Source organism: Ascaphus truei, chromosome 6 (genome assembly GCF_040206685.1).
Source record: "Ascaphus truei isolate aAscTru1 chromosome 6, aAscTru1.hap1, whole genome shotgun sequence".
Lineage (NCBI taxonomy): Eukaryota > Metazoa > Chordata > Amphibia > Anura > Ascaphidae > Ascaphus > Ascaphus truei.
Genome location: NC_134488.1, coordinates 83948566 through 83966988, shown reverse-complemented (window position 1 = coordinate 83966988; position 18423 = coordinate 83948566). Strand labels below are relative to the sequence as shown.

The following is an 18423-nucleotide window of genomic DNA, read 5'->3' as shown; positions in this document are numbered from 1 at the left end:
GAAGTAGGGCCACCCCAAAAACCTGACCCTCTGGCGGCCCCAGAAGGCTAGAGTTGGGCACCCCTGACTTAAGGTGCTAAATGGTCCATGAATGTTTGTGATGTTAGAGTAAGCGTGTGTGTGTATGTGTGTAAACATTAATTTATAAAGCGCCCACATTATATACAGCACTTTACAAAAGGTGTATGTAGAGGGGGGTGTATAACAATGGTGTGGGTAGGTGTTGAAATGTAAGAGGGTGAATAGCCACAGAACGGTATTGACTATTTGTTTTTGATTATTAAGCTCGGCTAACACGATACCTCTACATCTATATATATATATATATTTTTTTTTTTGTTTTGTTTGTTTTTTAAATAAAAAATATCCATTTTACAGAAGAGAACAACAAAATGGATGAAAAAGAAGATTGTGAGAACCGACAGAATGGAGAAAATGATATTAAAGAGGAAGAAGAAGACGGGAAAAAAGAAGATAAAAATGGAAAATATAAATTTATGTTTAATATTGCAGATGGTGGTTTTACAGGTAACATTTTACACATGCCAAGTATATGCTATAAGGTGAAATAATTACCAAATACATGCCCTATATATTGTGGGTGCAACAGGGCACCATTAGGGACAACATCTAGCACTTCCTAGACTAATGTCAAATGATGGAGGCATAGGGGCTTTTTCACTAAACCTCAATAAACTCAGTGCATTGCCGAGCGACTTTGCATTGTTTTACTGCACACTGAAACGTGTGTCAAAATGGTTTTCACTAAGAAAAAACACACATTTTTGCGGTCAAAAAAGCAAGATCGCATTACTTGTGTTTTTTTCTAAGTCCTATCGCACGGAATCTGTTTGTTTAAACTGCAGCCTGGAGGAGCTGCACGGAGACGCTGCGTCTCCATGCATGGCTCTTACATGCGATCATGCAGTTTAAGTATACATTTTAATACTAGTGTAAGGGAGCAGGGGGTCTCCTGACCTGAACCGCATCGACTTCAGCCTCGGGGACCCCCTGCTTCCTGAGTTACTGGCCCATTATGTGGTGCCGGTATCCCCGCCATTTTAAAATCCTCCACGTCACGGTCTACGTGACCGGGGCATTTAAATACTGCAGGAGATACCGGGACCTATAACTCAGGAAGCACGGGGTCCCGAGGCTGAAATCGATGCGGTTCAGGTCAGGAGACCCCCTGCTCCCGTACACTATTAGTAAAATTCGCATTAAAGCAGCTTTATTACCTTAGCGGCTAGCCACTAAGGCACTGAAGGGGTTTAGGTACAGTAGCTGGTTTATTGGGGGCAGAGGGGGTGAGTGAAGGGGGTAAATGTTATCTATGGATAATTTGCAAATGAGCCCTAACATCTCTCTTTGTTAGATGTCTTCTTACAGTAGTTCAATAACTCTTCACGTCTTGAGTTTCACATAATCCAGTCAGGTTGGAAGCAGGTTCTTGGATTACTGGTCACTTTTTACATTACCATTGTGAAATTAACTGCACGGCCCCTTGATCATAATGTAATTTATGACAATGTTTTCCATTTAAATTGGCAAGTTTATGGTACCGCACAATAATTTAATTCAGGGCTGCTCACATATTCATGTATCTCCCATGGTATAAAAACTCATATGTTTCTTTATTTTTAGAGCTTCATACATTATGGCAAAATGAGGAAAGAGCTGCAGTCTCCTCTGGAAAGATGTATGATATCTGGCATAGGAGACACGATTACTGGTTACTTGCTGGAATTGTCACGTATCCTTTAATACAACCAAATCCTATTGCTGTAGATTAATCATAAAAGGACAATTGTGTGGTATTCCTGCATCAGAGATATAGTATTATTGAAGGTCATAATATTAGAATTAGATAATAGAATTTATTTTATGGTATGATGTAATAAATATATATATATATTTATTCCTGTGGAGGGTTTTTGTCACTTTTTTTACTCACCATAACTTAACTCAGTATTATGGTTTATATATATATATATATATATATATATATACACGTAGAGGTACTTGTACCGTGTTAGCCGAGCTTAATAATCAAAAACAAATAGTCGATACCATTTTATATATATATATATGTATTGCACATTAAAATATATAGAGAAAATACAATTAATATGTAGCACTATACTGTAGTTATACAGCAAACAAATGTTTTTTTCCCTTAATTTCTGATTTTAATAGACATGGTTATGCCCGTTGGCAAGATATTCAAAATGACCCTCGCTATTTAATCTTAAATGAGCCTTTTAAGTCAGAGATACACAAAGGAAACTACTTAGAAATGAAAAACAAGTTTCTTGCACGGAGATTTAAGGTATTTCATTAAACTGGTTCATGTACAATTATTTTATAATGTGACGAGGGAAATAGCAGAAAGACAATTCATTAGGGCTCATTTTGTCATAAGCATTGTGCACAGTTTGGGATAACTTGTGTTTCTTTGCTAATGATACAATAGTATACATGTATTCATTCCTTCATTTAATAGTCTAGGGACTCATTTGCAATGTGTGCCAGACCTTGGGAGTACATGCAAGACCCTTATGCACTGAAGTGGTAAATTGTATCAAGCATCCCAATCACTGGAGTAAACTGAGTGCGTAATCCACAGGCTCTATAACCCTTTGAGTGCCCGAAGCCTGGCGGCATCTGAGTGCCACTCATCTTTTCACACTGAACTACATGATTGTTTGGTGTAGCGATCAAACAGTCGTGGGCAGGCACCCTCCCCCCCTGTGATGTGAATGGGAACCCATTCTGATCGCATTTATCTGTGATGTTGCTTTCCCCTTATACAATTAGCATTTGAAGGTGCTGTTTAATAATAGAATTTAATGTAATATGTGCATCAATACAATCTACACACTGACAAGTGATTTGCTAAGTTGCCGACCGACCGGTCTCATGTGATTGATCGGCGAAGATTTGTTTCGGGGTTCACTAAATGCATCTTGGCTAATCTTCTGCTGCACTGACAGCCAAAGTTCTGTGAGGAAGATCACGTGACCAGGCAGGCACTAGATTCAATTGGTTCACTGCTAGAGAGAGGGCAGGGCTCAAAAAGGTGATGCTGTTTCAGAAGGGGAAGGGAATGTAACTTTGTAAATGGTTTCTATAGGAACAAGAATGATTGTTACATTAGAATACATTAAAAATGTCTTTAAAATTGTTTTGTTTTTTTTAAATGCTACACGTATTTTCTTATAGTACTGATGTGATTTATTTTAAAAACACGTAGGATATTGCTTGAACTGCAGATTTAAAGTATTTCTTACTCAGTTCCTCATAGGGCCCTTAGAATGCCCTTATGAAAGGAAGAGTATGTATTGGGGCACTCAAATGGTTATTGTATGATCTTTTAGTTGTCCTGTCAGGATATTATCATGAGGGAGACTTCCTTCATTCCAATTCTTTTTTTAATTTTGTATCAGTTGCTAGAACAAGCGTTAGTGATTGAAGAGCAGCTCCGAAGGGCAGCATATCTTAACATGTCCCAAGATTCAAATCATCCAGCCATGTCCCTCAATGCTCGTTTGGCTGAAGTGGAGTGCCTTGCTGAGAGCCACCAGCATCTCTCCAAAGAATCTCTTGCTGGAAACAAGCCTGCTAATGCTGTTCTGCACAAAGGTTTGTGACAACAATGTAAACTGTTTCCTCCCATCTAATCGACTCAGTAACCGTGTATTCCTGAAGAAGACCAAGTTTCACAACTCAGATGTTCTTACTATTTGAATAAAGGGCTTTATTTTACCTAAGAATGAATTGTGACTTAACACTGCATTGTAAATAAATCAATTTTCTAAAAAAAAAAAGGGACTTTTTGTATACAAATGTGATTGTATATTTTGTCATCCTTGGATTTTGTCACTAACAAACATGTCATCTTTCACAATTCAGTTCTTTTTTTTTAAATTAAACTAGGACTTTTAACCCATGCAGAAGAAGAAATAGGGGTATTTTATTCTAGTAGAGTAAATTTATTTATAAAATATTTTACCAGGAAGTAATACATTGAGAGTTACCTCTCGTTTTCAAGTATGTCCTGGGCACAGAGTAAAACAAATAATACATGGTTACAAATACAGTTACATAAATGAACAGGGTATACATTATATACAAGACATTGCGTGCACAGTTAAAGAAAATATATATTATGGGCGTATGAAACAGTTACAGACCAGATTAAAATGTGAGACAGCCTTAGATCCAAGTTGTTTTATATTTAACAACGCAGAGTAAATGAAGGATTGATGGAAAGCCTTTGACTATAGACAAATAGTATTGTTGGTCACCTAAACTGATTTCCTATGCATCAAATTAAAATATTTACACTTTTATTGCAATGCACATATATTTAGAATATTTTGGGTTGGACATAATAAACTGATGCTTCTGCTAAACTAGTCCTAAGTTCCATCACCAATTAGTACTGAGGCCATATTTGTTTGCTGTTGTATGCTTCCAGTACGCTAAAATATATCCATATTCCATGCACAATAATTTTGTTCCAATAATTATTTCAGCATGACATATCTTATACTTATAGGGGCCTATTCTATAAACCGCAATGTCATATGTAGAGGTAAACATAGCGCATTACAAAAATGTGCACGTTTTACAGTACGTGTTTTTGGCATCCTGCACAGATTTACATAGCTGGAATAAAATCAGAATAAAAGCCATAATCTTGTAGTTTGGACATGTGAGAAGCATTTTGTTTTATATCACAATATGCAAATCCAGAAAATGTCTGTCATTCATGGGAATGCACTTTGCAGCGTTTAAAAAAATAACTGGAACAACTTACCGGAGACTCTCACATCCACCACCAGTTTAAGTTCTTTCAAATCTAAGGCTGTCTCACATTTTAATCTGGTCTGTAACTGTTTCATACGCCCATCTTATATATTTTCTTTAACTGTGCATGCAATGTCTTGTATATAATGTATACCCTGTTCATTCATGTAACTGTATTTGTAAACATGTATTATTTGTATTAACTGTACCCAGGACATACTTGAAAACGACAGGTAACTCTCAATGTATTACTTCCTGGTAAAATATTTTATAAATAAATAAAGAATAAGCCCCTTAGTCAAAACATGGGTTAATAGTAAGGAAGCTCCCTAACAGACGTCCCTGTGGTTATTAGACCTTTAGATACAGCAATGTACCTGACATTGGCGCAATAGGTTCAAAACATCCTTGATGACACTAGAAAACAGGATCCTACACCAGCACTTCTAAAAATATATATCTATACAAAGTCAAATATTGTATAGAGAGCTTGCTCAAAAAACCCCTTGGTGGTAAATGCGTGCTGCCTGGGAGAATGGCAATGTGAATATAGAGGTGTACCTGAGAGGGGTACAAAAAGATCCCTGATATAGGCGCACTGCAGACCTTTATATAATAATGTGGTCAGAGGTGAAATAAATGAAATGAATAACAATTTTATTGATCTTGTATGTATAATTAAAAATGATATATAACCATAATTAGGGTATATATCACAATGCTGAAGTCACTCAGTATATATGTGGTCTCTGAGAGCTTGGACTCAGTTACAAATAGGCAGTGTTCGACAAACCTATACATTTGCTCGCCCCTGGCGAGTGGATTTAACATGGTGGCGAGCTCCTATTGGCCCGAGCAGCACACGTTTGGTACTAGGTGGCGAGTAGATTTTTTGGGGATTTGTCTACCACTGCAAATAGGTATTAGGAGGGAAATATGGGTAAGAGGTAGGATTGATTGGTATATCTTAATATATAAAATCGAAATGGTTAGTGAGGTTAGTGCTATCTGCGGTGAATCTGATTGGTCCTCAGCCTCTGGCCAATCAGATTGCTGTGTGTGACGTCACCCAACTGCCACTCTTCCCCCTTGGCTCACGACACACACACACACACACACACACACACACACACACACACACACATATCTCTCTCTCTCTCTCTCTCTGGCGCTCATCTCTCCCTCCCCTCATCTCTCCCCTCCCGGTTCTCTCCCCCCCCCTTCCTCCCTCGCGGCGCCAGTAGAGGTCCGCCGCTCATCTCTCCCCTCCCGGCGCTCATCTCTCCCCTCCCGGCGCTCATCTCTCCCCTCCCGGCGCTCATCTCTCCCCTCCCCCTTCCTCCCGGCGCCAGTAGAGGTCCGCCGCTCATCTCTCCCTCCCAGCGCTCATCTCTCCCCTTCCTCCGCTCACGTCTCCCTCCGCTCACCTCTCCCTTGCGGCGCCTCATCTCCATCCCCGGCGGGGGAACAGGCAGCGGACCCCCTTCCTCCCTCGCGGCGCCTCATTTCCATCCCCGGCGGGGGAACAGGCAGCGGACCTCCTTCCTCCCTCGCGGTGCCTAACATGGCGGCGCGCCCGGAAGGACACCCTTCTTCCCTCGCGGCGCCGAGTGAAAAGATGGCGGCGGCCGGAAGTAGAGGTAGGTGTCGCTCTAGGTGACGTCTGTGTGTGTGTGTGTGTGTGTGTGTGACACTGTGTGTGTGTGTGTGTGTGTGTGTGTGACACTGTGTGTGTGTGTGTGACACTGTGTGTGTGTGTGTGTGTGTGTGACACTGTGTGTGTGTGTGACACTGTGTGTGTGTTGCCCCCCCTGCCTTTCACGCCCCCCCTGCCTTTCACGCCCCCCCCTGCCTTTCACGCCCCCCCCGCCTTTCACGCCCCCCCCCGCCTTTCACGCCCCCCCCGCCTTTCACGCCCCCCCCCGCCTTTCACGCCCCCCCCCCGCCTTTCACGCCCCCCCCGCCTTTCACGCCCCCCCCCGCCTTTCACGCCCCCCCCCGCCTTTCACGCCCCCCCCCGCCTTTCACGCCCCCCCCGCCTTTCACGCCCCCCCGCCTTTCACGCCCCCCCCGCCTTTCACGCCCCCCCCCGCCTTTCACACCCCCTCCCTGCCTTTCACGCCCCCCCCTGCCTTTCACGCCCCCCCCCTGCCTTTCACGCCCCCCCCCCTGCCTTTCACGCCCCCCCCCTGCCTTTCACGCCCCCCCCTGCCTTTCACGCCACCCCCCTGCCTTTCACGCCCCCCCCCCTGCCTTTCACGCCCCCCCTGCCTTTCACGCCCCCCCCCTGCCTTTCACGCCCCCCCCCTGCCTTTCACGCCCCCCCCTGCCTTTCACGCCCCCCCCCCCTGCCTTTCACGCCCCCCCCCCCTGCCTTTCACGCCCCCCCCTGCCTTTCACGCCCCCCCCTGCCTTTCACGCCCCCCCTCATGGCCTCCGGCCGCCCCCCCTGCCTTTCACGCCCCCCCCCTGCCTTTCACGCCCCCCCCTGCCTTTCACGCCCCCCCCCTGCCTTTCACGCCCCCCCCTGCCTTTCACGCCCCCCCCTGCCTTTCACGCCCCCCCCTGCCTTTCACGCCCCCCCCCCTGCCTTTCACGCCCCCCCTGCCTTTCACGCCCCCCCCCCTGCCTTTCACGCCCCCCCCCTGCCTTTCACGCCCCCCCTGCCTTTCACGCCCCCCCCCTGCCTTTCACGCCCCCCCCCTGCCTTTCACGCCCCCCCCCTGCCTTTCACGCCCCCCCCCCCTGCCTTTCACGCCCCCCCCTCACGGCCTCCGGGCAACGCCGGGTATACACTGGCGACACACTTTATTCGAGCTCGGCTAGTCCCACGAATTCGGGTATACCCGGGTGTATTGAGGTTTGTGACTGTTTTCTGCCCGAGTGCATTGAGTTATTTTCCGGCAGGGATTGAAGCATTTTATTCCCGTTTGCTGCAATACTGCACACTACATATATATATACTGCATTACAATTCATGAATTTATGCCATCTGGTAGACACGCGAAGCATTGCAGCCTATTAAATCCTAATCATTATCATTTAACAGATCAGCCGCCCATCAGCCAGGCATGAACCCAGGCTGGGAAGGCAAATGCAACGGGGCTTGTCAGAGGTGAGGAGCGGCGCATTCCAGGTATCTGCCAGGTACATACCGGGTATTTGCTCGAATAAAGTGTGTCGGTGCAGTATCAGCTAGTGGTTTATTGTTCCTGAAAGTAACTCTTACTTCTGTAACATTGTCAGTTTGCAGATTATAAAATTTCCCTTGTGTTGTACTCTGTTGAATCAGTCTGACTGCACATGCTCTCTGCTTGAAATGCAAGTCTCCTGTTTATTTGTGTCAGGACAACGAGTGTGTATGCAGATACACTTTCAGTATGTATTCTGAATCCGTTTAAAGGTATACTCCGTAGAAGATTGTCTGCGCATGCTCCGTGATTAATGCACTATTATCATGTTTACCGAAACTCCCAACATAACGAATGTTGGCGTCGGGGTGAGTATATTGTGCATATGGTGTGTGATCTTGTGGGGATATACGCCAGATCTTACTAAAGGTAAGTGAATATCCCCAGTATAGCCTGGTGTGCTGAGCAAACGTGACACGTAGTGTAAACCTTCAATAGGTGGAGTCTGCTTAGGGCTATTTCCCTTGAGTCTTAATGGGTAAATTTTGTGGAGAACTTCTGACTGCGCATGCTCCGTGGTAGGTACACAGTTAACCTAGCTTAGCGAAGGTAGGGGTCAGGGTAGATAAACTTATGGTGTATTGTGTACTCTAATGAGTGTACACTGATACTAGAAATCTCCCCAAAAAATATATCCCCAAAAAATAATAAACAGACTGTTAGGCTAAAGCAACGTAACAAGCTGGTTACGCTTACGTAGTGTTGCCCCTTTACGAATCTCGTCAGTGTCAGAGCTAGTATAACCCTTCAGTGGGTAAAGATTGCTTCGAGGTGTCTCCCTTCAGCCTTAGATGAAACAGGTCTACTGCCTGCTACGAACACATTGGTCTATCATGTAGTCTCTGATATTACCAAACGGAGTACATATATCAGATAGAGTACCAAATGAAAAAGCTCTTAAAACTGGAAAAAACTAGAAAAGAAGAACCAAGTTTAGCATGCGGGAAATGTCAATACACTTACATTCCAAGGGATTGACCACATTCCCCCCAGTATCCGCAAGGGTAACTGGGATAAAAAGCTTTTGCAGTGTGAAGCCAGATGGATATATATGTTACACACTCAATATCCATCTGGCATAAATGAAGGGTTTGTATTCACCTCCTTCTTATAAATTTCAGAGACATCAAAAGTCTCTGATAAACTTGGTTCTTCTTTTCTAGTTTTTTTCCACACTAAGTGAGAACTGTATATACTTTATACAGCAAACAATAGGGTCAGAACACACCAATACTAATCAAGTAATTCTAAGTGCAGTACCTAGGCACCACCACCAATTTGCTCGGCAATTTTGGCGTCCTCCGGTTGCCATGGCAGCCACCGGGTATAACGGGGCCGGCAGGAACGCCCACCCCGGAAGAAGTCGCAGATAGCGACGAAACATGCCGCATGTCGGGTCATAGCCGACAATATTTTGCTATAGTCTGATAGTTCACTCAGTTTTAAGAGCTTTTTCGTTTGGTACTCTATCTGATATATGTACTCCGTTTGGTAATATCAGAGACTACATGATAGACCAATGTGTTCGTAGCAGGCAGTAGACCTGTTTCATCTAAGGCTGAAGGGAGACACCTCGAAGCAATCTTTACCCACTGAAGGGTTATACTAGCTCTGACACTGACGAGATTCGCAAAGGGGCAACACTACGTAAGCGTAACCAGCTTGTTACGTTGCTTTAGCCTAACAGTCTGTTTATTATTTTTTGGGGATATATTTTTTGGGGAGATTTCTAGTGTCAGTGTACACTCATTAGAGTACACAATACACCATAAGTTTATCTAACCTGACCCCTACCTACGCTAAGTCCGTAGTATTGACCCACAGGTTAACTGTGTACCTACCACGGAGCATGCGCAGTCAGAAGTTCTCCATAAAATTTACCCATTAAGACTCAAGGGAAATAGCCCTAAGCAGACTCCACCTATTGAAGGTTTATACTACGTGTCACGTTTGCTCAGCACACCAGGCTATACTGGGGATATTCACTTACCTTTAGTAAGATCTGGCGCATATCCCCATAAGATCACACACCATATGCACAATATACTCACCCCCACGCCAACATTCGTTATGTTCGGAGTTTCGGTAAACATGATAATAGCGCATTAATCACGGAGCATGCGCAGACAATCTTCTACAGAGTATACCTTTAAAGGGATTCAGAATACATACTGAAAGTGTATCTGCATACACACTCGTTTTCCTGACACAAATAAACAGGAGACTTGCATTTCAAGCAGAGAGCATGTGCAGTCAGACTGATTCAACAGAGTACAACACAAGGGAAATTTTATAATCTGCAAACTGACAATGTTACAGAAGTAAGAGTTACTTTCAGGAACAATAAACCATATACCAATCAATCCTACCTCTTACCCATATTTCCCTCCTAATACCTATTTGCAGTGGTAGACAAATCACCAAAAAATCTACTCGCCGAACAAAAAAATCTACTCGCCACCTAGTACCAAACGTGTGCTGCTCGGGCCAATAGGAGCTCGCCACCATGTTAAATCCACTCGCCCGGGGCGTGCAAATGTATAGGTTTGTCGAACACTGCCTATTTGTAACTGAGTCCAAGCTCTCAGAGACCACATATATACTGAGTGACTTCAGCATTGTGATATATACTCTAATTATGGTTATATATCATTTTTAATTATACATACAAGATCAATAAAATTGTTTTTATTCATTTCATTTATTTCACCTCTGACCACATTATTATATAAAGGTCTGCAGTGCGCCTATATCAGGGATCTTTTTGTACCCCTCTATATTCTCTATACAAAGTCATGTTTAGAAAGAGCAATGTTTCCTTTACACTAAAATAGTAATGTAAATGGGCAATATAAAACAAAATACACCTGTCTTACTATCCCACTGGAGATAAAATGTTCTATCACATGTGGTGTCTTCTCTGATTGCAAATCATTGTAAGATCAGTAACATACCTGCCTAATATCCTGCAGGTAACAGCACTTTCCTGGTGACAGCTTGTTGTGTACGCTGCATATTATGAGAATAGCCTGCATGCCATGCTGAGTTCACTTTCCCATGCCATTCTGCCTTTGTTTCTCTGATATCTCTCTGCCATTGCTGTTTTTGTCTGGCTGTTCTATGTCTCCCTCTACTCTTTAAATCTCTGCTCCACTGCCTTTTCTCTTGCTCAGTCTCATAGATTAGTACCCTCTTATTTTGCTGCACCCACATTTTTGAATATTCCTTCTTAACTGCAGAGCATTTGATCTTTCATTTTTTTTAAATATAGATCTCTGATATCTTACCTCAATATCCTGTGACAGTGGCTAAAAGACCATATTTACTTAGCAGCCCGACTTCATAGGAATATATGCAGTGCTAGAAGGTGTCTTTGGAGTAGCACTGCTTAGTAAGGCTACAGCCCCGCTGCCTGCGCTGCACGCGCGTCTGCCAGGCTGGCGGCGCGTGCAGCCGAGTCCCCCGGTCTGCAGTGAGCTGCAGGGGGAAAGACCAGGGGGGGGGGGGGGGGCGCGTGACGGGGGCGCTGCCGTGACACCTCCCAGCAGGTTCGCTCTCATTGGCTGAACCGCCGGGTGCGTGGCCTAGCGCTCATCGCGAGTCCTGATCTCAATTCTCTTGAGAGCAGGAGAAACTGTCGGCGCAGCGTGGCGGCCCCCACTCGCAGCGGGCCCGGACACATTGTGGGGCGGACGCTGCAGTAGCCAGCGGGGACCAGGCCTTACTCTATTCCTTCATGTTGAAGTTAATGGGCTAGAAGAAAGAATTAGGTGCACTCACTGGATTTATGTAACTGCCTCAGGTGCACCGTGATCATCCCCCGCTGGGGAGACCTACAGTACAGGACACATCCTCCTAAAACAAGAAGGAGCCGGCACTCCAGAGGTCTTCATACAAAAAATAATAATTTCAATCCACACAGATCAACATTTCGGTCAAACACACTGACCTTTGTCAAGTATCCTCCAGCACCAAAAGATGTATTATGCAGTAGCACTGCTAAGTAAATATGGTTCTTTATGGCATATTCACATGAATGGGCCATATGGTGTCTTCCAGTTGCTAAGGGTCTCTTATAGCACCACTATGTAATTTAATGACGCATAGTGCTTAAGGTGAGGAAGATAAAGCGACTTCCATGGTCATATAAGAGAGCCAGTTTACTGCGGTGTCTCTCAAAATGTTTCAGTGTCTTTTGTCTACAGATCCCTTTGTAGATCTTCAAATGCTTCACTCTCGCCAAGGATTATTTTTGTGTTCTATTCCAACAATTATTTGAAACATCTTGTTTTCTTCTATAAGGTATGTGGAGGTTGTAGTACCTCAGGGTAGGAAAACATTGCATCGTTTAAAGGTGCTTTACATAGGGCTTTTTTTTTCAGTGCACAATTATACACGCATTTGGGCCAGATCTGCTTACTGTCATTCTACACAAAATGCTCTGTGTATTCAGTAGCATAAATAATAGAGAAGAGTTTAGTTAGCCATGGAAGTGAGCGGGTGTTTCTCATCTCTCCTGGGAATTGCACATAGAATATCACATATAAGGAATTTTATTATCGCTGTGCAGAATTTTCACACACATGGTCTGTTCACTAAATGATGATAGAATAAAAAAAAAACATTCTCTTTTCTACATGGTGATCCCCACATTTACAGTAGGTCCATTCTCTCCGTTTTATTTCTAAGTCACAGTTTACATTTTCATGGAGATGTGTGAATTATTTGCTGTTGATGGTGAATATTATTGTCTTGAGATTAGCTATTAATAAATGAATAATTAAACTGCAAGTTCTGTAAGAAAAAACGACATAGCCCTAACACAATAACAAATATTTCTATATGTTTCAAAATAACAAATATTAGACATGTGTATTCACTAGCAGAAATCACCAAGCTTTCAGAGGCAAATAATTAATCATTTGTTTATACATGCATTTGCAGAAATATGATTTTAATACTAAAGTGAACTTGCATAGGTTTTAACACGTCTCATGGATCATGACAGAAGGAACTCAATTACAATGCATCTATTTATAAACTAACACATTTGGGAGATTTTTTAAGCCCCACATAATTTCATGCTTCAGCTTGTTGAGATATGACATGCAGTTATTGCATCATGTCTTGCAGTTCTGAACCAATTAGAGGAGCTGCTGAGTGATATGAAAGCTGATGTGACCCGTCTGCCCTCCATGCTGTCTCGGATACCCCCTGTCGCTGCTCGTCTTCAGATGTCGGAACGTAGTATCCTTAGCAGGCTGACCAATCGGGGAGGTGATCCAACAGTCCAGGTCAGATAAACCAGCATTCCTCATAGGTATTATCCCGCCGGTAGCAAAATTTAGGTGCGATAAACTGAAAACACTGAACTGTATAACATTGTATTTACCCACTGACATTAAAAATAAGCACTATTAACTACCTAACGCCAAATTATTCATCTATTAATAAACATATATTACGTTTATATAATAACTTGGTAAACATAAATCTGGTGCATCTTAATTATACTTTCAATACATGCACTGAAAATTGTATAAAACATTTGCCACTGGGATACATTTTCTACTGAAAGTTTATAAAGATATATGCCAGCCTTTCCAAATCTAGTACTTGTGGTGGAAACAATTAAACTCAATCTATCTCTTGACTGAAGTACAGTAGCATGAATAACTAGACCAGTGTGCAATTCATTTGATGAAAAGAAAGATAAAACAATGTGCCCAGTCTCATAGGAAGCTGGTGATGAGCTGCACCTGCTTACTGACTTTTAAGAGAAGTGCTGATACCATTAGACAACTTCTATTCCCATTTTGATGTTATTTGCAATTGAATTTTTTGGTGTTCACATTACATGGTCCATGAGCTGCAGCGACGACAATAACAAAGAGGAAAAGTTCTGTGTGAGCCCTGGGAATAGGGAGAAACTGCTGGGACCATATTAACGAAGCATTGGTCTTTCATCACTTAGTTCTAGCTCTAAAAAAAAACAACTCAATTACATTTTTCTAACTTCAGGGAACTTTTGGATCCTCTCAAATGTACAACAGCAACTTTGGCTCAAATTTACGAGGACCTGGCCCAGGAGGCATTGTCAACTACAGCCAGATGCCACTGGGACCATATGTGACTGGTAGGTTAACATTTTTATCTGATGTCAGTCATTGTAAAAGTGAGGTAGGAATATTTTCAGTAGACTGCCAGTAATCTCAGAGGACACAAGCAAGATGTTTTCTCTCTTATCAATAGATTTTTAGCGGTTTCCAAGATTTTCCTCTGTGGCAGTCTTCATTTCGAAAGGAGGTAAGCAGACTCTTATGTCTCTGTGCTCAACACCATTTGTTTCATCTTTTAATGGTGATATATCAAGTTGGAGCAGCGTTTCATTGTAAATACAACACAAAAAAGAATCATTCATCTTGTTTGCCCCTTTAAATATGTCTTAGCCGCTGATGGTAGCTCAGCACCTGCAGCATGTACAGTACCACTCATTTAGACATTTTAGTTTTGTCACAAGATATGGTTGTGAGCATCTGTATTAAAACCAGCATTAAACATCATATGTTTCCTCTGATTTTACCTTGATGTAATCATCCGTGTGAGTCCTTTACGTGTTGGAGGACCTTATGTTTATTCATCTCAGTAAATCATATATTATCATTACTATGAATATTGCTGTTTCCTAACCTATCCTATTTCTTGCACTTCCAGATACATGGTGCTTTCTTTATTTGCCATTCACATTTTAAATGAATGGCATGGCCATCATGTTTACATGTATGTCTCATTTAACCAGAAGATGTATTTGACCTAAAGTGACAAATACAAATACCACAATGTTCACAATTACTTCAGCAGAGAATCCCCTACCTCATATACATATACAGTATATATATATATATATATATATATATATATATATATACATATATATACATATATATATATATATATATATATATATATATATATATATATATATATATATATATATATATATATATATAAATGTTCATTTTGCAGTGTAAATCCACTTGCCCTCGCACCAAATAAATCACTATTTGGATATTAGTGAAATAGCTGCGTACAATGATCAAGGCAAAATCAAGTTAGAAGCACACTCATAATAATGTACTCATGATGCAATGAAATAGGAATATTTATGAAAGTTTCTTGCCAGGTTGAACATTGGGTGGTCGCTTCACTGCTACAGTATTCATAAGTTCACATTGAACAGGATCAGATTGTCAAAGCGTTAATTCTACATCGACATGCAGCACAAATAGCGCCTTATTATTCCTATAAATCAAAAGAGATCTGTTTTTATCTGGAGTCCACCTGGCTTTGATTGTGCAACATTTTTTGCCATTTCCATTTTTGTTTCTATGTGGGCAGTTGGTATTGCTGTACAGTATGTCTTTGGCATTGTACGTAATAAATATATTTTTATGTTTTTACTTTGGAGCGTTGTGGTTTGATCTAAACCTGTCTTTATTTTTTTTTATACCTATGGCCAAACTAATGCAAGACTATGTAATTTCTGTATGTAAAATCCCATCCATTTAGTTCTTGGACAGTCTTCATATTTACACACTTAAAGAGCCACAGCAAACTATTACATTTTCAGCTGTCTCCGCTTACAGAATAAGAAAGGAAAGACCCTTACTGTAAAAGGATCAAAAATAATTAACCATTCTAAATTATTCATACTTATATGTATTTTAACAATATATGAAAACATGCATTAAGTGCATTGGTGATGAGCAAAATGTTGCATTATTGATCATTTCCTGTCACTGAACACTTAAGGGCCCCTTCTTAATATAGCAAATAGAGGGATTAAGCACATATAATAATGCATCTGCATTCATTCAGATGAATGGAAGTTGATGCATTGTTAAAGTGTGTGCTATCCTGCTTCTTGTTACATAGAATAGTGGCATATGCTAAAAATACATTCACAGTTAAAAAAATAAATATTAGTTTATAGCCACTTGGCAATAAACACATTTGGTTTTCAGAGCCCATAGTTGTGCTGTTTAATCTGAATTAGTTTCATTCTGTAAAGTCCAGGTCCCAAAATTCATTAATGACAATTATTTCATATGGCAAATTAAACAACATAATCCTGAAAAGATAATTGAAACTTATTTTTACATAAACATGGAGCAAACATTTTTTTTACCTGTTGAATCTTTAAAAAAAAATAAAAAAAATTTATATATATATATATGAAATAAAGCGCAAATAATAAAATGTTATGCCTCTCCAACATCAAAGGGGTTAAGTATTGTATTGTATGTTTTTATTTGTATAGCGCCATTAATGTACATAGTAGTAATTTGATGCATTCATCTTTTGCTTTATGTTAAGAGATTTGATTCATATATTCAAAGCAAAAACAATATACTGTAACATGCCCACAGTGATAGCGTTGGTTACCGTTAGACTATTAAAGCAAGTAATTAGATCAAGAGCATGTGTGTTCAGCAGGAGAGTAAGGTCAATTAGCTTTATACAAAGGGTGAGAAGTCTGTCCATTATAGCAGTACATCAACTTTTTAAAACATTTTTAAACTAGAAATTATATGGATTACTTCAACTTTATTCATAATTACAACAATTTGTTGCAAATACAGTATAAAGGAAATAATCTGAGTGGTGTGTACCCAAAAATCAGATGAAAGGTCCAGGCTAGACCTGAAACGTTGTATCCTCTGCGGTTTCACAATAAATCTTTAAAAGGTGTTCATGAAGCTGTAATATTTTTTTGGGGGGGCACTATAGGTGTGGCTACCTAGATTGCAGAATAGTTTTTGCCCCTTAAATCAAATATAAAGAGAAAAAAGTATCAATTATAAAGACACATACTGTATTTACTAAGCAGTGCTAAGACATAAGACACCTTCTGGCCCCGGAAGACACCTTTCACCATTTACTTGAAAGGTCCATCAAGTTTCTTCCTGTGCAGACAGGTGTCTTATAGAACGACACCACTTAGTAAATATGGGCCAAAATGTTGAGGGGAAATGATGTATTGATTGGCTCAGTGTATTAAAAATACTGTCTCTGTACGTTCTCCCTACCTACCAATTAGACTGTAAGCTCCTCGGAGCAGGGACTCCTCTTCCTTAATGTTACTTTTATGTCTGAAGCACTTATTCCCATGATCTGTTATTTATATTATCTGTTATTAATTTGATTACCACATGTATTACTACTGTGAAGCGCTATGTACATTAATGGCGCTATATAAATAAAGACATACAATACAATATCTCAGGCTCCTTATGAGCTGTATGTTAACCTGAATGACATACTGTACTGTGTGTAAAGAAAATGAATTGTTAAGCTGAACCAGCATTATTGCTGCAGGTCAGATGTCCTGAAATGTTGGAATGTAGTAATAATCACAGAAATATTATCACTCATTACGGTTAATTCAATAATTTCACAGTCCAAAGCAACAAAAAAAAATTGGAAAAATGTCACACTGTGGGCTGTCCCAGCAATATTTGTAGAATCCCAGACTTGAGTGGTTGTTCTTCTGCTGCCCGATCCCTCCCGTAATCGGGGGGTAGACAAAGACATAAAAAACTAAAAGAGAGCGCAAAAAAGAAAAACACAGAAAATTCCAGTTCAATCAAATTTATAAAATGGAACAAATAAACACTTACATATAAAATAGGATCATATGGATCCTGTCATCCCATACATAGTAGTTAGGTACAACCATGGGGTCGGATCCTGGAAACCCAGGTAATGCGGTCCCGCAACAAAGTCCATGATGGGAAAGGTGAGAGTCCAACCGGCACGTTGTTAGAGTAGTTGGGGTCCTCGTGGAAGCGAAGTGGGTGTCAGCATCAGGGCGTCACGGCGTCAGACGTTGCTGCGTGATGACCTAACTTCTACGCGTTTCGCATCAAATGACGTTTCATCTTGGGGTTGGTCTAACAGATCCTAAGATTGGTCTTAAATACCCAAGAGGGGATTCCCTCCTACCAATTACGAACCAAATCGGGTCAAGTAATGAAACATTCCAATTACTGTGAGCTCATAACTCACAAAGTCATATTTTTGGTATGCTAACAACTAAAAGCAAAACATGTAAAGCCACATATACAAACATAAAACATGCTAAAAATATATGACATGACATACTAAAGCAATACATAAAACACATGCTAGATAAATGTTATAGATAGCACCCATGTAAATTGGCATTATAAAGGTTAATCAAATTACCTTAATCCCATGCTGGATACTGCAGAGCATAAATGGGATCATGCTAAAAAATGATGATACAAGATATTATAAAAAAATGATCATCCCAAATTGTTGACCTACTGTATACACAGTACTAGCCAACTATATATTACAATATAAATTGCAATATCGGATAAGAGAGGTACCATAG

At 41.0% G+C, this 18423-nt stretch overlaps 1 protein-coding gene across 4 annotated transcripts in view; it reads left to right on the top strand.

Moving 5' to 3' along the window:
* The window catches only part of CHD5 (chromodomain helicase DNA binding protein 5), a 212975-nt gene that overhangs the window by 178339 nt on the left and 16213 nt on the right, over window positions 1-18423 (top strand). For 2 of the 4 annotated variants that reach the window (XM_075604963.1, XM_075604964.1), the window contains exons 35-41: window positions 379-528; window positions 1645-1753; window positions 2197-2329; window positions 3447-3642; window positions 13137-13297; window positions 14025-14139; window positions 14256-14309. In XM_075604963.1, coding sequence (XP_075461078.1) covers window positions 379-528; window positions 1645-1753; window positions 2197-2329; window positions 3447-3642; window positions 13137-13297; window positions 14025-14139; window positions 14256-14263 — 872 coding nt within the window. In that variant the 3' untranslated portion in view covers window positions 14264-14309. The remainder of the gene's footprint in view (window positions 1-378; window positions 529-1644; window positions 1754-2196; window positions 2330-3446; window positions 3643-13136; window positions 13298-14024; window positions 14140-14255; window positions 14310-18423) is intronic. The other 2 variants (XM_075604962.1, XM_075604961.1) reach the window with 1 other exon arrangement.